This window comes from Carassius auratus, unplaced genomic scaffold (assembly GCF_003368295.1).
Source record: "Carassius auratus strain Wakin unplaced genomic scaffold, ASM336829v1 scaf_tig00002951, whole genome shotgun sequence".
NCBI lineage: Eukaryota > Metazoa > Chordata > Actinopteri > Cypriniformes > Cyprinidae > Carassius > Carassius auratus.
Window position 1 is genome coordinate 1,169,246 of NW_020523497.1, and position 26,028 is coordinate 1,195,273.

The 26,028-nt window shown below is 42.6% G+C and overlaps 1 protein-coding gene across 1 annotated transcript in view; it reads right to left on the bottom strand.

Annotated features, from left to right (window-relative positions):
• Positions 1-25,482, bottom strand: part of LOC113070107 (histone-lysine N-methyltransferase, H3 lysine-36 and H4 lysine-20 specific-like) — a 48,199-nt gene extending 22,717 nt beyond the window's left edge. Inside the window, exons 1-11 of the mRNA XM_026243296.1 lie at positions 25,346-25,482; positions 25,094-25,255; positions 12,183-14,031; positions 11,977-12,089; positions 11,600-11,882; positions 11,287-11,387; positions 10,879-10,924; positions 10,439-10,620; positions 9,449-9,577; positions 2,344-2,467; positions 2,032-2,232 (exon numbers count right to left, since the gene is read on the bottom strand). Coding sequence (XP_026099081.1) covers positions 2,032-2,232; positions 2,344-2,467; positions 9,449-9,577; positions 10,439-10,620; positions 10,879-10,924; positions 11,287-11,387; positions 11,600-11,882; positions 11,977-12,089; positions 12,183-14,031; positions 25,094-25,096 — 3,031 coding nt within the window. The 5' untranslated portion in view covers positions 25,097-25,255; positions 25,346-25,482. The remainder of the gene's footprint in view (positions 1-2,031; positions 2,233-2,343; positions 2,468-9,448; positions 9,578-10,438; positions 10,621-10,878; positions 10,925-11,286; positions 11,388-11,599; positions 11,883-11,976; positions 12,090-12,182; positions 14,032-25,093; positions 25,256-25,345) is intronic.
• Positions 25,483-26,028: the final 546 nt, after the last annotated feature.

A 26,028-nucleotide genomic window follows, 5' to 3' on the forward strand; every position in this document is an offset into this window, starting at 1 on the left:
CAGGAAACAGATGATTCTTCTGCCAATCTGACTTTGTTGCAACTTGGAATTGAACTGCTGGTTTCGTCTGGTCAGAGAAGAACTGGCCCCCCCAACTGAGTCTGGTTTCTCCCAAGGTTTTTTCTCCATTCTGTCACAGATGGAGTTTGGTTCCTTGCTGCTGTCGCCTCTGGCTTGCTTAGTTGGGGTCAATTCATTTACAGTGATACAGTGACTTGATTGCAAATGATTGCACAGATACTATTTAAACTGAACTGAGATGATGACATAACTGAATTCAGTGATGAACTGCCTTTAACTGTCATTTTGCATTATTGACACACTGTTTCCCTAATTAATGTTGTTCAGTTGCTTTGATGCAATCCTATTAATAAAGTTGACTTGACTTGACTTAAAATAATGATGGTTTACCATTTAAAATGACAGATTTAAGTTTTTGGTGTTTTAGTTTAAAATTAGTTAGATATTTGTCCTGATTTGCAGTCTGGAGAAAGTTAGTTATAGTCAATGTTAGTTCCCAAAAGTCATAGTCAGGCCTGCAGATTTCACCGAAGATTGTGTAGTAGTGTATGATAGGTATATACTTTGGTTTTTAAAGGGGGGGGGGGGGGTGAAATGCTCGTTTTCACTCAATATCCTGTTAATCTTGAGTACCTATAGAGTAGTACTGCATCCTTCATAACTCCAAAAAGCTGTGGAAGCTTTTGGAAGCTGTGACATTACCTTGAGGAAAAAACCATCATCCAAAACAAACTATGGCTAACAGTCAGATTCAGCCATTTATTTATGATCCAGAGGCTGAAACTGAACGAGACCAGCAGCAGCAATGACTCGCTCCGAGCGGGGCTCGAACCCGGGTCTCCGGCATGGGAGGCGGACGCACTAACAAGGAGGCAGAGATATTTTAAGCAGTTTTACTCACCGCCTGCGGTTCCAACACACAATCGTGACCCTTTTTCGTTTGTTTGTAAAACAAGCATCTTCGAAATGCAGGGAGCAAACACAAACACTTGCACAACTCCGTTGATGCTCTGTAAAAATAAACTCCATCCACTGGTCCCTTAATGCTGTTTTTTCTTTGGTAATCTGTGCAGGGTTGTCTTGCCCTGGCAACCAAAAACACACTCATTTTGTGACATTTCGCGACGCTCTCGCTCTGATCAGTGATTGTCTGTGCTCAGTCTCTCAGTGCTCTGCTATACGGGAGCGCGCGCTCTTCCGGCAGACGTGCCCTTAGGACCCATATAAGGAAATTCGGCTCCATCTAACGTCACACAGAGCCATACTCGAAAAAAACTTTCCGAAACTTGTGACAAACCGGAAGGAGTATTTTTGGAACAGAAATACTCCTTCAAACGTACAACTTAATTTTTGAAACTTTGTCCATGTTTAGCATGGGAATCCAACTCTTTAACAGTGTAAAAAACTCAGTATGCATGAAATAGCATTTCACCCCCCCTTTAATCTTCACTGATTCCATCCAGTTGAAGTTTGATTATTTTCTGCATATTTTAGAACACATATTGTTTTCTCTTGTTACGTATCTCTTAGCAATGAGGCACATTTCTACATGAGTTGTGTTTGTGCTTAAAATGACTTTAAATTCCAGTAATGAGTGATCCTCAGTCTTCTAGTACATGATGGCCAGTTTTTCTGTTTAAGTCTGCATGTGTATGTATGATACCTAGTGTTCTGAAATCAGTTCAGATTTTTGAAATGGTGTAGTGTACTAATGCTAATGAACACTGCCCCAACAAAAGCAACATCTAAACATTGTTGTCATGATAATAAGGTAAATGTCCCTGCCAAATCCATAGAAACAAATGTGCATTTCTGTATTTTCAAATGTTTAATCCTGCAGTTATTAAAAATAACCCCTTGCCCACATTTTATGGACTTAATATTACACATGAAAATATATTTCCGTTCTCAGATGAAGTTGTTGGTTTTTGTTGGGGCAGTGCAAACAAGCATTCATATGTACTGTAGCATCACCTGATGTAGAATGTAAATGCTTGAACCACAACAAACCTTTAGATATCGATGGATTGGTAGGGTTTGTGATGAAACACGATAGGCAGGTGTGCAGAGGGCAACGAAAAGCCCGGTTCAGAGGTACTGTTGGTGCATGGCTGGCAGCACACTCCCCATGGTAGAACTTCCCACATCCTGGAAGCATACAGCGCCTGACATCCTCAGCCAGGCTCTTACAAGAAAAGCACGAGTGTATACCTATTAAAACATTTGAAAAAAAAAAAACAGCTGTCAAAAGCAGTAAAACTGTAAAATTATGTCAAGATTTTTTTAAGTTGTTAAAGTGTGAATTATGAAGCAGGCTCTTACCAGATGTGCACTCCTGACATAGAAATTTCCCTGAAGGAAGTTCGTTCTGGCCAGTGCATTGTAAATGAAATGCCCCACAGCATTGCCCTTCACACAGGAGGAGATCTCCCTGCTTCTCACATGTCTTCAGAAACAGCAGAGACATTCATTGAGATGTGTCCCAATTTACCATGGCTATTATCACTCCTCCTTAGATTAATCACTCCTCTTTTAGTCTAAAATATTGTTAAGATTTTCCCAATGATATTTGACACTGTCAGTTGTCATTTCACATGGATGTACAGCATAATACAAAGATCTCTTGCTACTATTTTGAATAAAAATACAGGTTATTGTCAATAATTATTGTGATAATCCAGTTATTTCTCAATTATCTTTGTTTCATTAGTAGCAATAATTTTTAGTTAGAATAAAGGCCAGTTCAGTAAGGGACGGTAACTGTTATGATTACTATGACATTTTAATAATCATATTAATTCTATGCTAATCATAGTTTGATTGTATGTGTTTCTATAGCAACTGTGTTTTCTCAAATGTCCAAGAAAAAATTAAAAAGATAGACAATAATGGTTAAATGCTAAATACCAAAAATGGTAACTGCAAAGTCCACACCACAGCTACAATAACAATATATTATGATATCAATTAAATAATTTAGATACATTTTTTTTAGCTGATGAACACATTAGAAGCCACCTGACTGTAACGAGCTTAAGCATTTAAAATGGCAGACAACAAAACTATTATCAACTGCTGGTGTAGTTATCAATAGTTCCCTATCTGTCGGTCACTACGAGTTATGTCGACCGACAAATGGGGTCTCACTTGGGAGGCCAATCATCTCTGATTTTAAGAGAAAATGCCAATGAAATTGGCAAGTGGATTAACACACCTGAGCCACTCCCCGTGCCAACGGGTATAAATAGGGCGACAGGTGCATCCACTCATTAGATTTTTGCTTCGGAGCCGAGTGGTTGTATGAAAGCTGTTATACTCCACAAAGCCATTCATCTGCTGTGTCGGGAAGCTGTTCTGGTTGGCGGTACGGCGCAAACAGCGGTGTCCCTTTCAGCGATTCCCCTGGGCGCTTCAACTAAGAGAGCAGATTTCCTAAAAGAGCAAATCGCGGACGATTCGCGTCTTTTTCAAGACGCCGTTTCGTCTGCGTCCTTCTGGATGCGGTCGTTTCCTGTTCTCTGACAACGGCCACGTTCGCTCTCTTCCGTGTCTGGGCATTCAGCACGCTGAAGGCGCGTTCGTGGATGGTTCATGCATGCGCTGCGTGTGTGACCATGGCAACGCTGTGATCGTGTCTCCCCTTTCTTAAAGGGAAGGGAGCAGACCCCTCTGTCACTGCCCGTTCTGGTTTCTCTGTCTCGAGCAGAGGACCGCCGGCTAGTGCTCTGGGAGATTTGAAGGTGACAGTGAGAGCTTCTCCGCCGGGCAACGCCCCACGGACCTCTTACCCCTTCCGCAGTGTTTGTCCTGTGCGGCTGCGGGGTGATTTTGCTGGGCTGTCTTATGGCAGTCCCAACGGGTCATTCAGTTTGCCGCCGGAGATCAGATGTCGATTGCAGCATCGGGGATGGGCTGTTGACCTCTGTGGATGAAGATTCGGCGGGGCTGCCCCCCTCGGGTGTTGTCGCCACTGCCGAATTGGACCCAGAGTTGACAGCCGTGCTTGCCCGGGCAGCTGTGAGCATCAGGATGGAGGGGAATGCACCGCCCAGCCCTGAGTGCTCATGGCTGTTTGATTGGTTCTCGGTGTGGAGCGCGACTCACAACCGCGTTTTACTCTGGTTCCTTTCTTCCCGGATGTGCATGGGGAAGTGATGTAGTCGTGGATGGCCCCTTTTACGGCCGGAAGCAGCTCATTTCGTTCCTCCGTCCTCACTACCCTCGATGGCGGGGCAGCTAGGGGTATGTTGACATTCCCCAGCAGGAGAGTGCGATTGCGGTGCACTTGTGTCCGCAAAACGCCGCCACTGGGAGGGATAGTCCGCGCCTCTCACCCAAGGCCTGTAAGCGGTCGGCCGCGCTCGCTACCAAGCCTTACAGTGCTGCGGGCCAAGCTGTCTCTGCTTTGCATGCCATGGCTATCCTGCAATCCCAACAAGCCAAGGCTTTAACAAATGCACGAGGGTAGGACCAACCCGAGGTTGATGCAGGAACTGCGCATGGCGACTGACCTCCCCCTTCAGGGTGACGGAAGTCACAACGCAGTCCCTCGGGTAGGCGATGTCCACTCTGGTGGTCCAGTAGTGCCGTTTCAGGTTCAGCCTGGTCTGTATGAGAGACATTGACAAAGTGCATTTTCTCGATGCTCCCATGTCCCAGGCTGTCCTGTGTGGCGACGCTGTCAGGGGCTGTGCCCAGTAGTTCCTGACAGAACAACAGCAGACTGAGGCCATACAGCGCATCTTGCCACGACGTGATCCTCCGGTTGCCACCATTCCGTCGCAGGCAGTGCCTCAGCCTGCTCGTCGCCCCCCTGCGTCCTCCACACCAGCTCCGCCCCATGCTGAGAGTTCTTCGAGGCCGGCGCGTCGAGCCACGCGCAGGAGAGCGGCGCCCCCCGTGTCACTCCCGGCTGCAAAGTCCTCGAGGAAGTCGACTAAGCGGCCCTGACACGGGCAACTCGGAGATGCGGAGAACTGCTCTTCAGGAGATGGCGAAGACAACGCCACTCCTTCCCCCGGGGGAGGGCCGGGTGGAGAATCTTCTGGGTCTGTTCCGCCGCTGGTCGAACGGCCAGTGGCACCCACATTTTCATTGAAAGAGCAATTTCTCATTCCTCCGAGTTGCAAGGCTCGTGGGTTGACAATGAGCGACGCACAGCTTCCTCACTCTCACCCACGACGCCCCCTTTCGCCAGCGGCCAAGAGGTCGCGGTTCGGAGACGCAACGCCTCTCCACGCGTCTCTGGCCAGTTCCTCCGGGAACACGGGGAGTGTGGTTGCGATGACCCAGGACGCAGTGCCTTCTGGGCCTTCCGGCACGACTTCCCATCGCTGCACCACTGCGGGTATGTCGACTGTCCCTTTGGTGCCACTTGTACGGTATCTGGGAGCGCGGCTTGCGCTGCCCAACCCGTCACGCTGGCTCATCCGGACGGTCCGACTCGGCTATGCGATTCAGTTCGCCCGGCGACCCCCCAAGTTCAATGGCGTGCTCGAGACTTCGGTAGCAGTCCAGGACGCCCCTGTCTTGCGCGAGGAGATTGCTGTCCTGCTGGCGAAGGATGCAATCGAGCCGGTCCCTCAAGCCGAGATGAGGACGGGGTTTTACAGCCCTTACTTCATCGTGCCCAAGAAAAGCGGTGGCCTTCGACCTATCCTGGATCTGCGAGTCTTGAATCGGGCCCTACTCAAGCTCCCGTTCAGGATGTTGACGCAGAAACGCATTATCAAATGCGTCCAGCCCCAGGACTGGTTTGCAGCGATCGACCTGAAAGACGCGTACTTTCATGTCTCTATCCTCCCTCGTCACAGACCGTTCCTGCGCTTTGCATTCGAGGGTCAGGCATGGCAGTACAAGGTCCTCCCCTTCGGGCTCTCCCTGTCCCCCCGTGTCTTCACGAAGGTCGCGGAGGGCGCCCTTGCCCCACTCTGAGAAGTGGGCATCAGGATCCTCAACTATCTCGACGACTGGCTCATTATGGCCCGGTCCCGAGAAGAGTTGTGCGATCACAGGGACTTCGTGCTTCGGCACCTCAGTCAGTTGGGGCTTCAGGTCAACCGGGAGAAGAGCAAGCTCTCCCCTGTGCAGAGAATCTCTTATCTCGGTATGGAGTTAGACTCGGTGAGTATGACGGCACGTTTCACCAGCGAGCGTGCCCAGTCAGTGCTGAACTGCCTGAGTTCCTTCAGAGGCAGGACAGTGGTACCACTGAAACACTTTCAGAGGCTCCTGGGGCATATGGCATCCGCAGCCGCAGTCACGCCGCTCGGGTTGCTTCATATGAGACCACTTCAGCACTGGTTACACTCCTGAGTCCCGAGATGGGCATGACGCCGCGGTACACATCGTGTCACCATCACACTGATGTGTCGCCGCCTATTCAGTCCCTGGTCGGACCTTGCTTTTCTACGGGCCGGCGTGCCCTTAGAACAAGTGTCCCGGCACGTTGTTGTCACAACAGATGCCTCCAACTCGGGCTGGGGCGCGACATGAAACGGGCAGGCAGCTTCAGGGTCCTGGATAGGACCTCGACTGCTTTGGCACATCAGCTGCCTGGAGTTGCTGGCAGTGCATCTAGCTTTGCGACGGTTTCGTCCGCTAGTGCTGGACAAGCACGTGTTGGTCCTTACGGACAACACTGCGGCTGTTTCGTACATCAACCGACAGGGCGGTCTACGATCACGTCGCATGTCTCAACTCGCCCGCCATCTCCTCCTCTGGAGTCAGACGTGGCTCAAGTCGCTGCGCGCTGTCCACATCCCGGGGGAGCTCAATCGTGCAGCCGACGCGCTCTCACGACAGCTCACTTTCCCCGGGGAATGGCGACTCCATCCCCAGACGGTCCAGCTGATCTGGAGTCGATTCGGGGAAGCCCAGGTAGACCTGTTTGCTTCCCACGAGTCCTCCCACTGCCAGCTGTACTATTCCCTGTCCCAGGCCCCCCTGGGCACAGATGCACTGGCACACAGCTGGCCTCGGGCTTTACGCAAGTATGCGTTTCCCCCAGTGAGCTTGCTCGCACAGACTCTGTGCAAGGTTAGGGAGGACGAGGAACAGGTCCTGTTGGTTGCGCCTTACTGGCCCACCCGGACCTGGTTTTCGGAACTCATGCTCCTCGTGACAGCCCCTCCCTGGCACATCCCCCTGAGGAGAGACCTTCTCTCTCAGGGGCTTGGCACCATTTGGCACCCGCGTCCAGATCTCTGGAACCTCCACGTGTGGCTTCTAGACGGGACGCGGCAGACCTAAGTGATCTGCCCCCAGCGGTGGTAGACACTATCACTCAGGCTAGAGCCCCTTCTACGAGGCAGGCCTATGCTCTGAAGTGGAGTCTGTTCACGAATTGGTGTTCTTCTCACCGAGAAGACCCCCGGAGATGCCCGGTCAGAGTCGTGCTTTCTTTCCTGCAAGGTAGGCTGGAGCGTGGGCTGTCACCCTCCACCCTGAAGGTGTATGTGGCTGCCATTGCAGCCCATCACGATGCAGTGGACGGCCGGTCCCTGGGGATGCATGACCTGATCGTTAGGTTCCTGAGGGGTGCCAGAAGGTTACATCCTCCTAGGACACCCCTGATTCCCTCCTGGGACCTCTCTATTGCCCTGGCGGGACTTCAGAGGGGTCCCTTTGAGCCGCTGGATTCGGTTGAGCTGAAGTTCCTGTCTCTCAAGACAGCGCTCCTGATCGCGCTCACTTCCATCAAGAGGGTCGGGGACCTCCTAGCATTTTCGGTAAGTGAAGAGTGCCTTGTGTTCGGGCCGGCCTACTCTCACGTTGTCCTGAGACCCCGGCCTGGATACGTGCCCAAGGTTCCCACCACTCCCTTCCGAGACGAGGTGGTGAACCTGCAAGCGCTGCCCCTGGAGGAGGCAGATCCAGCCTTGTCGTTGCTGTGTCCCGTAAGAGCGCTTCGCATATACGTGGACCGCACCTAGAGCTTCAGAAGCTCTGAGCAGCTCCTGGTCTGCTTTGGAGGTCAGCAGAAGGGGAAGGCTGTCTCTAAGCAGAGGTTGGCCCACTGGATAGTGGACGCCATCGCCTTGGCTTACCATTCCCAAGGCGAGCCGTGCCCCCTGGGGGTGAGGGCCCACTCCACATGGAGTGTGGCCTCCTTCTATGCGTTGGCGCACGGCGCCTCTCTGGCAGACATCTGTCGAGCTGCGGGCTGGGCGACACCTAACACCTTTGCGAGGTTTTACAGCCTCCGTGTAGAGCCAGTTTCTTCCCGTGTGTTAGGTAACAGGTAATTGGCGGGAAGGGCTGGCTGGGTGTCTCGCTTGCTGCGCCATTCCCCCTAACACGGGGATGTGAGCGCCTTCTTCTCCCAGTAGAGTTCCCCGGTTGGCGTACCCTGGTCGAGCATCCTCCAGCACCCTCGGCGTCAGACTTGGCGGAGCAGTCTGTTGCCAGGCCCAGTACTGGCGTTAGCATGCCCGGAGCCCGGTCAGCCCCTGTACTGGGCTAGGTGTCCATATGGCTGGGTTCCCTACGGGTAATCCCATATGTGTATTCTTCCACGGTAAGGTTTCCCTCTTGGCAAACCCGTGTCTTCCCTTGACAGATCGTTCTGTCAGTCTGTCAGGCAGCCGTTCCTTCCCTACTCCAAGGTAGGACCTGCCTCGGAGACCCCTTCCATATGTAGTACTGCCCCCTGGGTCAGTCCATATCGGTATATCCACATGTCACCTCCCTACGGGTAGGATGTGGTCTCCGTAGCGACCTTTTCCTAAAGGCTCGCTTCCCCATTGTCTTGCCAGCTGAAAGAACAAATAGGGAAGATTTGAAGCAATCTTTCACTGAAGGTTGGAATCCCTTCCATTTACTTTATGTGGGCGGAACAGCAGCATGGCCTTCTCCAGCAGTGATGTACTCACCCTTTGGCCCCTTCGGTACCAAGGTCAGTGAATTTGCGCTGGGGCTTTGGGAAGGTTACGACCTTAAGCGTAGCTTTTGTGGCACGCCAAGGCTTGTCAACAATTGCAGCGCCTCAGGGTTGTGACGAGGTTCAGGTTATGGCGTTTTCCATAGGACCCCATTTGTCGGTCGACATAACTCGTAGTGACCGACAGATAGGGAACGTCTCGGTTACGTACGTAACCCTCGTTCCCTGATGGAGGGAACGGAGACGTTATGTCCCCATGCCACAACCTTGAACCATTCGCTGTTGCCGGGACACGTTCTCGGCTCTTCAGCGTAAAACCTAATGAGTGGATGCACCTGTCGCCCTATTTATACCCGTTGGCACGGGGAGTGGCTCAGGTGTGTTAATCCACTTGCCTATTTCATTGGCATCTTCTCTTAAAATCAGAGATGATTGGCCTCCCAAGTGAGACCCCATTTGTCGGTCGACATAACGTCTCCGTTCCCTCCATCAGGGAACGAGGGTTACGTACGTAACCGAGACGTTACCTTTCTTGGTTACACCTACCTGGCACACATTCTCCTTGAATAAAGTGTTGTCACCTTTCTCCCCTGAGAGCCTTTTATCCGAGACTCCTTCATGGGATTTCAAATGTTCTTCTCTTTCAGAACACAAGCCATAACTAGATTCAACCATCTGAACAAAATGCCACATATTCAGGTTAGTTAAATTAGTGAGCATTTAGGAAGGTTGATTTTATTTATTTTTGATTGAATTATTTGTATTGTGGTACTGAATGCTGCATTTCAGATTTTTTTTATTTTTATCAAAAACATTTGACATTGACATGCTAACAGATTGTGTGAGATGTTATGCTAATTACAGTGGCCACATTATAACGCACCAAAAATGAAATGATCTTGCACTTATATAGCGCAATATAGTAAATGAGCAATGTGCAATGTCCGAACTGATTGCACTGTATTTTATGTATACATTTTCAAAGTTTTTAATTTCCTTATTTTGTTTTTGTGATTATTTTACTTTCTTTTATTTAAAGCTCTTTGAATTACTATTGTGTACAAAATGTGCTATATGAATTAACTTGCCTTGCTTGGTTCCATTCACACGTAACAGAAATAAAATTTGGAAATAAAACAATGAATCGTTTTAACAGTACATGAACACTGAGGAAGGTTCTGCGTGACTGAAACATTTGTTGATTTTAACATGCACTGAGCACTTTTTTTTGCACTTTATAAAAACAAAATAAGATTGCTAGTATCTCTGCACGTAATCCTTTTATTTGGATACACAGAAAACAAATTTCAAGATTAGCTTGGTTGCTTTTTGATGTATTCCACATTGTAATGCGCAACTTTCTAATACTTGTGGCCAAAGATGATGTTGTAACAACATCCACCTGTTGACCATGCCTGTGTGTTCTTGCTGCTGTATGACTGGCTGATCACAAATCTTCATTATGAAGTAGCTGTTTAGGTAATAATGTGGCTACTAAGAAATAACAGAAGTGTAAGACTGGCTCATTTTACTGACCTCTAAATCTGAGCATTTGAGATCATCTGAACCATCCTTAGCTGATTCTGGGTTAACTGCCTTAGGCATTTCAGGGGAAACTTCTGTCTCCATCTCTAGGCTTTTAAAGAATGGGGCAGTTGTTGAGTTGACTGGCTCAAAAGTTTGCTCGTTCTTATTTTTTGATGATTGTCGTCCAATCCCTTCATTTACAACACAATTGAAATACACATTCATTCAAAAGACAATCAAGGCACAAAATAGAATGACTGAAAAGACGAAATTACAATCTCAACTCTTCTGGTATTCCTAAAAAAGCCCTGCTTTAGATTTGAGACATATTGTTTCCAAAAGATTATTTGAGATTCAGGCTTCTTCACATTTCCAACATCAATGGCAGAAAAGCTCATGATTTAACATAACTGAAATTAACATAACTAAAATTTGAATATTTCATAAACCTGAATTTGTAGATTGTCCAGATGAGCAAATCTTCTGTGACTTCACCTGTGAATGATAATGCTATAAGCCCAATTTTTCATTTATAAGACTAAATAGTAGCACTTTAGTTTAGGGACCAATTCTCAATATTACTACTAGTTACTACTAATACTAGCTGCTTATTAGCATACATATTGCTAGCATATTGCCTTATTCTGCATTACCATATTTTAGATCCATTAACCCTATACCTAAACTTAACAACTAAATTTCTAAATAAGCAGCAGTTTGGAGTTTATTACGGGAAAAGTAGTAGTTAACAGTTAATAGTCAGAATTTGTCCAAAAACTAAAGTGTGACAAACTAAACAAACTAGACTACAATTGCAAGAAGTATGTTTTTAAAATAATTATAGTTTAAACAAGTACCTTTCTTTTAGGCACAAGAACTGGTTCAGCTTCAATGGAGCGTTCTAGAATCTTTTTGGTGGGTTTTCGTTGTCTCTTTGTGCTAAGACACACACCATCACCTATTTAAATTATGAAAAATCATTCCTTTCTAACTGTTAAGTTTATTCTGAAATAAGTACTGAATATGGTTAGCCAATAAAAGTAAATAAAAAGTAATAAATACTGGCTCTGGCTTGCAATAGGTCTACATATGGCCACTGCAAAAACAGATTTTTCATAACATTTGTGACTTTCTTCATAATTATTGTAAACTTTTGAAAGAGCTACTCACCAGTGGCTAAAACATTTTGTAGTTGAAGCTCCTCCTTATGACAAACGTCAGCACATGGGGATGGGATTGTTTCTGGAGGTGGAGTTAGCATGTCTACAGACAACACCTGTCTCTCTTGACATGGCATGGTATTTATTGAAAGAGTGCTTCGAGACTGGTCTTCTGGAGGAGGAGTCTGTAATTCCGGCAAGGGTCTTGACACACATTGTTCTGGCACCTGAGGTTTCTGTGTACTTTCACCAGATCTTTTCTCCACTGGGCTACTACAGTTGTGGTTTTCAACCTATTCATAGTTTTAAAAAGTTGCCAGAATGTTAAAATTAATTTCAGAAGACTTCCTCATCATAAACTTGATTAGCTAACATAAACTGAGCTACCTTAGTAAAGGACTCAGGTTTCTTTTTTGCTTTCTTCTTGGTGGAAAACAGTTTATCGTATTCTTCTGTCCATTCAATGAGTCTTTTGCTAGGTTTTCTAATCCGTTTGCATTCTGTGAAAAGCACAACATTTTTTGAACCCACTCTAAATTTCACAACTACACATTATCCTTAGATGATGTTGGCATGTATTACATTGACCTTACCAGTTGGGATGTCATTTTTTTGACAGTTGCCTTGTGTGTTTTCAGATACATTGATGGCAGTTTTCTTTCCAGGCGCAAAAGGACAAGACTTAATTGTATTACCCACCAAAACGTCACAATTTTCTGAGGGTAATTGTTTAGTTTTTTGAACACAAGTACCTTCAACTACATGTAATGCTTTGTTACTGACTTGGCTGAACCTTTGCCAACGCTTTTTGGGCACATTAGCTGACAACTTGGAGTCTGGTTCTTCTGAGGGCAGGTGGTGCTCAGATATCAGTTTGTCAAACGTATCTTTTGATTGGATGTTTGCTGCGATCTCAGTGGTTTTCTTTTTCGAACCATTTCTTTTGCTAGGTCTTTGAGCATGTTTTGACACAGTAGAGGTTAGCTGAATTTCTGGGAACATATTTGTCCCAGACTTCAGTTTCATCTTCTGTTTTGATGCAGTTTTGCCCACTTGACATTTTTGTATATCCACAGTGTTTACTGTGGTCATCTCATCCTTTACATCCAGAATCAGTGATGGCTCTTCTTTAATAAGATCATTTACAGGTAAAGGTTCTATTACCAATGCGGTTCCATCTCGGGTATCATGCACATCCTTGAGCATCATTAATAATGTGCTAAACTTATAGTTTGCATCAGGATGAAATGACAAACGCTGGCCAATGTGATCATTACTTAGAGATTTGAAGGTTATTTCTTTCATGTTCTCCACATCTTCTATCTTTAAGCATAATGATGGAGTATAACTAGAAGATGAATCAGTAGCATGACTCCCTTGTTTGTATTTGGATGAATGAAAGGCAACAGGTGCTTGAGAGATCAAAGAAACGTTATCTTCAGAGTTGACAAAATTTGCATCGTCTTTAAAACTCAAAAGATCCGATGATAGCTGGGTCTGTATGTTACTTTTTGAGTCCTTGTTAAGAACGTAGCTTGCTGTAGTTGGCATCTTCTGTGAAGGGATATGATTGTCTACATCTGTAGTTTCAGGCATTGTAATGTCAGAAGAAGACACACAATTTTCTGTTTTGACCTTTGATGCTGACTCTTGGTTTATCAGTTGTTTCTTCGTCCACTCTGCCTCCTCCATGGCCTTCAGTGCTCTTGTCATCAGACGACTACTTGCTGGAAGGAACTTCACTCTCCTATCGAGAGCTTTCTTGGCTTCATTAGATAGACGTTCAAGTCCAGTGATGTGATTTTCTTTGGGTTTCATGCTTATGGAATCTGGCATCTTAATTTTACAAGATACCTTCCCTAAAGAACAGTTCACAGATTTAATTCCAGCACGAATAAGTCCCCCATTGACCTGCCCTCTCCATGTTTTGCTGAACCAAAGGCCACCCTGGTTCTCGATGTTCTTCTTTACTTCTTGGCCATTTGTAATGGGAAGTTGACTTGAGGTCGAGTTTGATTGATTATCAACAGTGCAGTGCTTTGAAATTTGCTGAGTGCTTTTGGGAAATCTGTGGATCTGTGGTACAGAATCAATGTCAGAGTAGGGACTGTCCAAAGCTTCCATAATCATATCCCTTTCACAATGAATTTCCTCGGATTTTAAATGTGTTGAAGACTTTCTCTGTTTCTTTTTGTTTTCAGACCCCTGATTATGTGGTAAGGTGTTGATGTGCACTTTTTGTGCAACTGTTCCAGTGGTCAGAGGACTAATGTTGGGTAATTCCACTGGCACAGACACTTTGTTTTCTGTGTTATTTGTAGTTCCTTCAGTGATTGTTTTGGTGAAGTCTGAGCAGACAGAGGGGACCCTTGGCTTCTCCAGGAGAAGTGCTTCTGCTTCAACCACACTAGCTCTCCAAGAGTTCAGAAACCGCTTAGATATCTGCAAAGTAACCCAAGAGTAACAATTTCACAAGGGTTTTAAAAAGATGTCACAATATCCATTTAACTGAAAGGACGTTTCAGAAATTACAGAGTGTCTGGAGTCTACGGTTGAATTTAGCCCATATTACTTCACCCTCCAAGTATTTCACTGGTGGTAGAGCCTTTGTTTTATTTTTTTTTGTCTGCTGGTAGACATCATATATGAATGAGATTAATCTACAGCTGAATAGTTTCAGTGTCACCTTTAAAAACATTTTTCATAATATATTAAATATGATTAATTCTCTCCCCAACCATAAGAACAGTTTCGAATTGTAAAAATGTACTGTCCTCTAAGCTAATTATGATGAAAATTCTATCAGTGTAAGATTTTACATGTTCCTCATTTTAAAAGCTAGCACCACAGTTGACTGTAGTATGAAGAGATATCTAAAAATATTTGTAGTGGTTTGATGTTGGGGGTGGTCGGACAGAACCAGAACTTGCCATTATAATCCCAGCAGGCCTGCACACAAGAGAAGAAAGCCCCCAATCCCTTGTAGACTTTTCCTCAAATATAGCTTCTTGTCCCAAAGACGAGCGACCCTTTGAAATTTTGCTTCTAGGCTTAACATCCAATTTTGACTTCAAATTTGTATTTGTTGTATGGTCTTTTGTTGAGCCACACGAGGCTCTTTCCAGTTGAGATCCAGTCTCTGGATTAGTAACTTCCTCGTCCTTTTCATCTTCAAACAGAAATGACTCCAGACTAAAATCAGGGCTGGGTGGGGATGTGCAGCTGTCAGTCGAAGCTGCATCCATTTTGAGACAGACGTGTCAACAACTCAGTCTGGCTACCACGCCCCCATCTGAGTTTCCTTTTGTGTGCACTGTCCCATAAGCCTTGTGGGTCCCTGTCAGGCAGAAGCAGGTACTGATTCCCAATGGTCAGATTGTTAAGGCTACTCTATGGATAAGTGAATAAGCTTTGGCTCCTATACTTCAACCCTTAGACAGATGAGACAGGAAGAGCCAGTATAAAGCCAAGTGGCTCTCTGCTGGATGGGGATGTTTTCCTTGTACTTTCAGGTGGATCAGGCACCTGTGGACAGGTATGGCAATATGTTGCATTACTGAGAGTATGCCCATGTGGTTGAAACACAATAGCACTGCTTCCTACCTAGAAAACAATTTTGTGTTTACAGATGAACATTCACTTCATCTGTGCATTAAAAAAAAACATTTAGAGCACAACAATTCTAAAATGAATGCTGATAACAATACACACCACTAGTCAAAATTTTCACTTGACTGAAAATGTGTTAAAAATGCATTTAGATTTAAAGGATTATGATTAAATGCTTGAAATTAGATCAGCTGACAAATTTGTGCATGCTTATTTGTGAATTCTTTAAAAATTGTAATCAAAATTATACAAATATAAATAGCAAAGAATAGCAGTAATAGTAAATGAAAGCTGCCAACAGGTGCCCAGCATTGTTGTTTGCCTTTAAAAATATATATGAGATATAATGAAATATATTAATTTTATGTTTATATAATTACATATTTTCACTTATTTAATCATTATTATGCTGAAAACGTTGGGCTAAAAGCAGTTCTTTGTCTTGGCTATTCCAAAACATTACATTTATTCTGCTTTAACCTTTCAGTGGTAGACAAATATGTTTAGAGTGGTGGTCTTGCTTCAGCAACACTTCCTTATTCATCTTTAGGGAATTAAAATTCTGGTATAAGCCAGAATTCATGTTTCCAACAATGATGGTAAGAAGGGCAAAGCTACCTAAACCATTATACTGCCACCACTGTGCTACATGGGTGAGATGAGGTTTCCATTATTTAAGTGTTTAGTTTTTGCCAACTGTTCATTAAAACCAAAAAGCTCCATTTTTGACTGTGCACAAAATATTCTTCCATTTGTCTTCTAGTCCATCCACATGGCCTTCGTAAAATTTCAGATGGACAGCAATGTTCTTCTTGGTGCTGCAGTAGCATCTTCCTTGCTGTCCTTCCTGTCTACCTGATAGTGGGCTGACAAACCTTAGCCAATGTCCTGAAGATCTTACCCTGAGGTTCTTTGTGACCACCTTGAATATTAGGCTAGTGACAATGCCCCTGAATTTTCGAGATACCCCTACCGGAGGTAGAACTAAACCCAACAATGTTTTTCCTCATCTCTAAGGTCTCCCATATATGAAATGGATTCTTGGCTAAAAATATTTTACTGCTAAGATTGTTAAATTAACAGATATTGTTATACACCACAAAACCAATTAAGGACTAAAATATAGCCTGTCCGTATGGGAGTTAAGGCATATAAACTAATGCAGATCAATCACACAAGCTCTGAGAGCTTTGAAACTTGACATGTTTGTAGTCAGGAAGTTGATTTAACTACTAGAAAAGACTGGATGTGAATATCTTGATGTATGGAATAAATAGACACATGTAAACACATATCTAAAATAAGCGGACATGCACAAATTTAATATTTATGCAGAATGTTTTCATTTACTTTGTGCTTGCTTTGCCTGGCATTATCATAGAAACACATATGATGGCTTGTTGGAAAGGTGGGGTTGTGCTGAATCCAGCAATACCAAATATGTAAATATATGATAAAAGAGAAGTGTTCTGTCACTCAATGTATGATGTGTCCATAATGAATGAAAATGGAACACTGACATAATTGAGTCCAAACCCATTCATTATCAGTGGTGAGAAGAATGTTGAGAAATTCAAATATAAGAGACATCAAAAAATATTTAATATGGCACCTTGTACTATATGGAAACAAAGATTGAAATCGAAAGATAACACCTTACCATAGCACAAACAGGAGACCAGGAGTTTTAACTTAATGAACTTTTTAATAAAACTATAACTTAACTTCACACAATACAACTTAAATTACTGTCTTAAATAAAACAAATGGCAATCTAACTAAAGAAACAAACACTATTTGGGGAAATGAGCCCTGTCTTCTCAGGCTGTTTAGTTTATTTTCTAGCAGCAACCATTTGGAACATCAACTGCTTTTGGGAACCGTTGGAGAAGGGTCTGGCTGCAGACTTGCACTTGCACTCTCAGACACTGCTTCTGCTAGCAAGGCCACTTGAAGTCTTTATTTTTTATTTTGTTCTATTTATTGATAACTTTTTGTTTGAATTTCCCAACATTTTATAACAGTTGCCATGTGGCAAAGACAAGAAAAAATAAACTAAATTACAATGTCAATTGCAATCGCTACTTGCACTCTCCGCTACCTGTGACTTCACTTGCAATCAACACAAATCGTGCATGTTGCCAATGGAGACGAGACGCTGTGGTTGTGATTAAACGATTAAAACTAATTTAGTACTATAACGTACAGGGTCCTGCAAGAAAAAGAAAAGCACAGACCTTGGCCACAGAACAGCAGAATATGAACGCAATGCACAAAGTCTTTCGTTAAGCGTTTTCCTCCTGTAGAAAAAAACTAACACTTAATATGGCATAATGTATTCAGACACATTAAGTTCAATTAAAAGATCAAATTCGATATATAGTTATTATTCAATGTACTGCAAGTCAAGCAGATGGCTATGAACACAATGTGCAAACTTTGTCCTCCCATACAATAACGCTTAATGTGGCCTAATAACAGACTAAGATGATAAAGACAATTTAGTAGGCCTAGGCTAGCCTATATGTCTTGTTGTTGACTCTAAGTATATACAGACCAGCAAATATGAACGGGCATTATGCATTAAGTGATTTTAAAGGATCAACTCCGTACAGGCAAGCAGACGAGTACAGAACGCAGTGCGTTAAATTGTACATTAAACGTTTTCCTCCTATAGAAAATCATTATAAATAAAACACATAATGTAGGTTAATGGACAAAGACAGTGATATAAACAAGTTGTAGACAGTTTATTCTATATGGAAAAATGCTTAATGTGAAACTTTACGTGTTTCGTTTATTCTGGGCTCACATGCTTGCCTGTACATATTAGTTATGTATTTTAATAAAGTAGAGAAGCATGAGTTTGGCCTTTCTCATCTATGTCCATTATGCCACATTTTGCGGTATGTGAGGAAAATACTATATACATATTCCTTATATTAATGAACTGTACATTTAATTTGATATTTTAATAGCATCTTAATATATTAAGCCATGTTAAGTGTTTTTTTTTTTCTATGCTTAGCTAGAGACTTTATGCAAATGTTCATATTCTGGTGTTCTGGCCATGGATTTGCCGATCTTGTCTTTTTCTTGCAGGACCCTGTACGTTATAGTACTAAATTAGTTTTAATAATTTAATCACCACCACAGCGTCTTGTCTCCATTGGCAACATGCACGATTTGTGTTGATTGCAAGTGATGTCACAGGTAGCGGAGAGTTCAAGTAGCAATTGCAAGTGACATTGTAATTTAGTTTCTTTTTTCTTGTCTTCACAACCTGGCTTTATAAAATGTTGGGAAATTCAAACGAAAAGTAATAAAAAAAATAAACAAAATAAAAAATAAAGACTGCAAGTGATGTCACTAGCGGAAGTACAAATGTCTGAGTGTGCAAGTCTGAGAGTGCAAGTGAAAGCCTGCAGCCAGACCCTCTTGAAACATTTAGGGGTCAACCCCCCATGATGTTACAACTGCAACACACCACTCATCCACATTGTCACCAGTGACAAAGTGGGTCATATTTGGACAGTCAGGGCAAGAGCAAAACCCTGTGCAGGTCAAGCCCACAGAAAGACACTGGCATTTGGTGGCATTGGTGCAGTTTCCATCTTTACAGTAGAGGTGGGTGAGGTCTCTAACTCCTTTAGGTGCTGGTGCCTTCTGGAACATCACAGATTAAATGCAGCCACCTTCTCTGAGCCTCCATCCTCTACCAACTGGGTTCCAGAGAAGAGGTTTGGCCAGGTGGCTGTGACGCCACACTACTGTTTGGTACACAGCTCTCAGCACATGTTGCTGGAAGCCATCTTCTGTTGGGGGTAGATTTGCTGCTGACACCTCAGCTCATCCAGGTTGGTGCTAGGATGCCCATCTTGGTGCCTCTTCTTTGTCTTTCAAGATCTTTGATTGAGTGTTGGTGGTAATATCTATCAAAAACTATAACGACACAGCTGTGACCTTCCTTTCCCATTAAAATTGCGATCTTTTTCCAGACACACTCACCCAGGTCATTGAACGTTTGAAAGGCTGAATCATTGAGCATTTGAAGAATATCCATGCCATCAATGATATATGCTGATGGTTCTTTTACACTTGGCAGCTGCTGTTGTCTTCTTTATGCTTCCATCATCAAAAAACAAAGAGGGTGGGACAAAATCATGTTTAATCTGAAATACGAGATTTTTATAATATAATACAATATTTGAAAAATGCTGAAAAGTGGGCAGAGCACAGCGGAGATAGAGGGGACAAACCAAGGGCAAGGCTGAGCCGGTGGGGCGTGAACCTGAGACCCTCAGTGACAGATTAATTGACAGCTGCTGTTAGAGTCGCTAAAATGGAGAGTGACTCTAGTGACGCAAGTAGTTTTGCTACAGAGCGTTCATTTGAAGTAGAGGACTTTTCTCCCCCACCTTCACCTGAAGTGGAGGATGTCGAGGTGTCTGAGGACACAGGGCCAGGGCCTGAGCCATATCAATTCAAGCCACTGGCTCAAACTGCGGTCTTAACTCCCGGATTCTGATAGGCATCCGATGATGCTAGCGAAGCAGCCGTGCAAGAGAGAATGGGCCAGTCTCCGAGTAAGGCACTGCGTCGCTTTTCAGCGTGAGCTGTGTGGAGCATTACAGCTGTGTGGAGCATTACCGAAGCATTACAGCTATGGATTTTTAACAAAACAAGCCTACTCAAATGTATCTAACCTAACGATTTTCATTCGTTATTGTAAGAAATGAAAAAGAGTTATGCAAAGATAGGCTTACTTGGCGCCAGTAGACAGACCTTTTTTCTCCCATAAATAAAACCTGTTAGCCTACTTGGGGCATTTTACATGCACAGTGCCAACTTTGAGTCAGTAAAATAATAATAAAAACAATAATTTAATGCTGGTATCCAAAACATTTAATTCAATACAAGTAGAATTAGAAATTAGATACATTTTAAAACTTCAATGCACATGTATAATAAGCCTAGTAATAATAACCCTAGTACTATCGATCATAACATACTTCTACAGAGACTGGAAAACTGGGTTGGGCTTTCTGGGATGGTACTCAAATGGTTCAGGTCATACTTAGAAGGGAGAGGCTATTATGTGAGTCTATTAGAGCATAAGTCTAAGTGGACGTCCATGACATGTGGAGTGCCACAAGGGTCAATTCTTGCACCGCTCTTGTTTAGCCTGTGTATGCTTCCACTAAGTCAAATAATGAGAAAGAACCAAATTGCCTATCACAGATATGCTGATGATACCCAGATTTACCTAGCCATATCTCCAAATTACTACAGCCCAATAGGAGGATCTTTGATGACATCTTTGTACGCATACGCGAGTGGTTGTGTGGCAACAAAACAAACAGTATGGCAGGCTGTAAAGACGCAACGAGCACTTTCAAGTGAGTTAAGGCCCGTTCACACCAAGCACGATAACTATAAAGATAACTATAAAGATAACGATATTAGCGTCCACACCAGCGAACGATATTGTCTGTGTATTTGAAGCGGACGCGGCACGTCTGCTGCTTTAAATTCTCGAGCTCATTACAGCAGGATTGATTCTGATTGGTTGGCAATGTTTTATCGTTCATCAGGTGGAAAAATCGTTCTGAAAGTGATTCCAACGATATCGTTTCTTTATCGTTATAGTTATGGTGTGGACTCTGCTATTCTTTAATATTGAGAACGATTTTTAGAACTATATCTTTATCGTTATCTTTATAGTTATCGTGCTTGGTGTGAACGGGCCTTTAGCGGGCAAAATCCTCAATATATAAGCACTTTAACATCTGAAGACCGGAGGAGGTTTGGAGAGAAGCTCAAAATTTGTATTGGTGACAAAATCGAAGCTATTCAAAGCCCATATGAGATCTGGGATGACAAAAAACGTTGGTCCGACTCGCCCGTGTCTTGGCCACGAATCTGCTGGGGAGACATTTATTCTTATTTAATAGAAACCCCTGGACCCTTTACTCATGAGAGATTAAAAGCTTTCAAAAGTCTGAAGGCCTATAATTATTTTGTTTCTTGAACAGTTGGGCCAGTCTTTTCTGACAAGCAGAAAGCAGTGATCGTGCTAAAAGCAGAGGTTAGACCTGGCCAAGCAGAGTCACAGCATGATTTGCATCTCCCGTGGGTGTTCGACAAAGAGAACGGCGAAATAATCACTGCTCACTGCGACTGCAAATCCGGGTAAGTCTTCATTGATCAGTGTTCTTATTTACTTATTTATTTACTGAAAATGTAGTGACTGTTGTACCAATTCAATTGTTTTCAGTGTGAGACTTTCAATGGCGTCTGTACTAATGGTGAAAAATTGTATATCACAGCTTACACATTTCTCCTTCTTTCAAATCCAGTCTTGGAGAAACATGCAGTCGTGTAGCAGCTTTAATGTTTAAAGTAGAAGCAGCTGTCAGGATAGGACTTACAAATGCTGCATGTACTAGTGAGGCTTGCAGCAAAGCACAGCTACAGAATGATGTGAGGAACATAGTCTGGGTGCTGTGGATTGCGGTTTGGGACACCTGAATCAGAAAGCAAAAACATATGACTCGGTTGATTTGACTCAGTTTTATTTATTTTTATTCAATCTTCTATAAATACATAGTCACTAAGACTTACCATGAACAAAATGTGCCTCACAAACTCGTTCAGAAGCTGCAGGCTTTCTTCGGGACGTCCAGGTTCAATCGCCTAATTGCACGCAACCATTTCTTTCATTTTTCGCTATCCTTTTCGGAGGGAATTCGAAAAAACTTTTTATCAGGCCCCCAACTAACCGTACAATCGACCACACAGCAAGAGTGAACCATCCTCTTCTCTAAATCCTCCTCTAAACGTGCAAAACAATCAAATTACAGGTATCTAGCGGTGTTTCCTGCCACATGATTCCCATGATGCAACGCGACAAACATAAACAATGACGTCACAAAAGATCCGCCTATTGACTCCCTCTGCCAATGCATTGATAAAATTAATAGTTGGATGTGCCAGAGCTTTCTTCAGCTAAACAAGGAAAAAACTGAAGTCATTGCATTTGGAAACAAACATGAAGTGTTCAAGGTGAATGCATACCTTGACTCTAGGGGTCAAACAACTAAAAATCATGTCAGGAATCTTGGTGTGATTCTGGAGACCGGTCTGAGTTTCAGTAGTCATGTCAAAGCAGTAGCTAAATCAGCATACTATCATCTCAAAAACATTGCAAGAATTAGAGGTTTTGTTTCCAGCCAAGACATGGAGAAACTTGTTCATGCCTTTATCACCAGCAGGGTGGACTATTGTAATGGGCTCCTCACTGGCCTTCCCAAAAAGACCATTAGACAGCTGCAGCTCATCGAGAACGCTGCTGCCAGGATTCTGACTAGAACCAGAAAATCTGAGCATATCACACCAGTCCTCAGGTCCTTACACTGGCTTCCAGTTAAATATAGGATTGATTTTAAAGTACTTTTACTCGTATATAAGTCACTAAATGGCCTAGGACTGAAATATATTGCAGATATGTTCACTGAATATAAACCTAACAGAGCACTCAGATCACTAGGATCAAGTCAGTTAGAAATACCAAGGGTTCACACAAAACAAGGGGAGTCCTCCTTTAGTTACTATGCTGCCTGCAGTTGGAATCAGCTTCCAGAAGAGATCAGATGTGCTAAAACACTAGTCACATTTAAATCCAGACTCAAAACTCATCTGTTTAGCTGTGCATTTATTAAATGAGCACTGTGCAATGTCCGAACTGATTGCACTATATTTTCACTTTTTTTTTTATGTAAAATCATTTTCTAACTGTTTTTAAATTCATTTTAGTTAAGTAGTTTTTTTCATAATTTTAAAAGTTTTAAAATTGCTTGTCTTTATTTTTATTATTTTTCTTCATGATTATTTTACTTTATTTTATGTAAAGCACTTTGAATTACCATTGTGTATGAAATGTGCTATATAAATAAACTTGCCTTGCCTAGTAATAAGTAGACATTTAAAATACATCAATAACTGATATCATAGTTTAAAATAGATAAAATCTGAGTTAAGGCTTGCTTTATGTGTTGCTCGATGAGGATTTCTCAATCGTTGCGACTTTAAATCCTGAGGACACAAAATGCCGTGGAACCTCCTGCCGTGGAGTGAAGAAGAGGTGGCGTTACGAGGATTCTCAGACAGTTGAAGTGTCCAATGGAGTTAAGAGATTTGCTCTCAATCTATTTTCAACACTTTAGATTGTTTACCACGTGGGGTTTGACCAATAGCATTGAATTGTGAAAAAATATGAAATAGACAAAATTTGGACATGCGAGGATTCTGCCTGTCAGTGACGATATTTTAATAAAGGTGTTCCATTCCAATGTTAACCTGATTCAATTGGATCTGTGGTTCATATGAATTGTATAGTATACTGTGCCTTATGAAATGTATTATTAGTAAATGTATCATAAATATAGATCAGCACTTAATGTAAGTTACTTTGCAGTAACCATGAATTTGTCAACATTCTTCTCACCACTGATAATGTGATTTGGACTTGAGGCTATTCTGTCCAGTGTTCTTTCATTTTGGCCACCTCATACATTGAGTGACAGAACTCTTTTATTATATATTTACATATTAATAATTTAAGTTGTGTTGTGTGAAGTTAAGTTATAGTTTTATTAAAAAGTTCAAACTCCTGGTCTCCTGTTTGTGCTATGGTAAGGTGTTATCTTTCGATTTCCATATAGTACAAGGTGCCATATTAAATATTTTTTGATGTCTCTTATATTTGAATTTCTCAACATTCTTCTCACCACTGATAATGAATGGGTTTGGACTCAATTATGTCAGTGTTCCATTTTCATTCATTTTGGACACATCATACATTGAGTGACAGAACACTTTTCTTTTATCATATATTTACATATTTGGTATTGCTGGATTCAGCACAACCCCACCTTTCCAACAAGCCATCATATGTGTTTCTATGATAATGCCAGGCAAAGCAAGCACAAAGTAAATGAAAACATTCTGCATAGATATTAAATTTGTGCATGTCCGCTTATTTTAGATATGTGTTTACATGTGTCTATTTATTCCATACATCAAGATATTCACATCCAGTCTTTTCTAGTAGTTAAATCAACTTCCTGACTACAAACATGTCAAGTTTCAAAGCTCTCAGAGCTTGTGTGATTGATCTGCATTAGTTTATATGCCTTAACTCCCATACGGACAGGCTATATTTTAGTCCTTTATTGGTTTTGTGGTGTATAACAATATCTGTTAATTTAACAATCTTGGCAGTAAAATATTTTTAGCCAAGAATCCATTTCATATATGGGAGACCTTAGAGATGAAGAAAAACATTGTTGGGTTTAGTTCTACCTCCGGTAGGGGTATCTCGAAAACTAAAGCACTTTTTGACCATTTGTCACTAGCCTATATCTATATGTCCTGCTTTTGGAGAGATTTTTGTAATTGACCATTTCTTGGTAGATTAAGAGAGTACACTTAAAAAAAAAAAAACAGAGCAATAAATATATAATAACGTACTGCACTATTTCTAGTAGGGGCAGTATAGTAAGCCATTTCGAACATATTCCATAACGCAAAAACACATATATGACAGAGCAAAGACTTAACTCTGACTGACACAATTTACATGAAGAAGTACAACATGACGAGATACAGTAATTACATGCATGTAAAACTGGCAGAGCGCTGGGTTCATTGTCAAACGTTCTAATCTCATTAATGTTTATATGAAATTATATGGTTAATACCACTCTACCAGACAATCATTAGCATGAGTTCACAGAGTTACTTCGGTCTTCTACTTTAGTATTTCGTTATTTTAAAACATTAATTTTAAAACAAAACAAATGTTATGCCTAAGAAAACGCCGATGAAATCTTACCATTTACATGTTGGCCAATGTCACTGTTATTTTAAACTCTTCATTTGTGCGCGTGAAATGACACTTTTTTCCAAATTGTGAAAGTGGATCAAGAAAATCCCAGCCGCAGCTGCAGCAGTAGGCCAGAGAACCCGAGAACACTACTGTATCATCACTCTGCACCTTCAAAATAAAAACACATCAAACTCATGCATTACAACATTCACACAGCGAGGAACCTTTCCAGTTCGCGATGTCTGAGTCACAACGTACCTCTTGTGTTACGATACGGACGTTGTACTTTTCTTTTTCAATGATTATGGTTTCCTTGCTGTCGACCTGCCCCTGGTTCTGTTTCAAGCCCGTGACTGTATGTCTATGAACAGCAGCCAATCGGCACGGCAACCCAACCCCCTGTGTGAGGAGCTCTCCTCAACTCCTGTGCTTCACTTTATCAAAATATAATTATATATTTAATTAAAACGCTCAAATGTACGTTTAATCTAACATTTGGCGTTTTATTAATCCTACTCAATTGCAAAGCAACTATGCTCTTGTAACGAGCTGACATTTCTAACCTTAAGTATTTTCCTTTATACTCCTCTTCTGAAATTAGCATTTAACCCAAACCTGGAAACACTGGGAAACGTATGAAAATTACGCGATTTTATTTAGTTAAGCTCTTGCTCATTCAAGATGGAGTCTGCCGTGTGCTGGCACAGGCCACAAAGTGTTACATTTCGATTTGGAGTCGGGCTTTATAACGTTACATTCAAGAAGTTGTGACTCGTCTTTCAAAGACATTTTTACATTAGAATTGATCGCGTGAAGACATACACGTGCGTTCAGCAGTGCTGCGCAATAAACTATGGCTTAGTGGTATTTGTATACTAAAATGATTTTGTGTAACAGACAAGTCATACAGAAATACCATGAGAAACGCAGCACAAAGCACT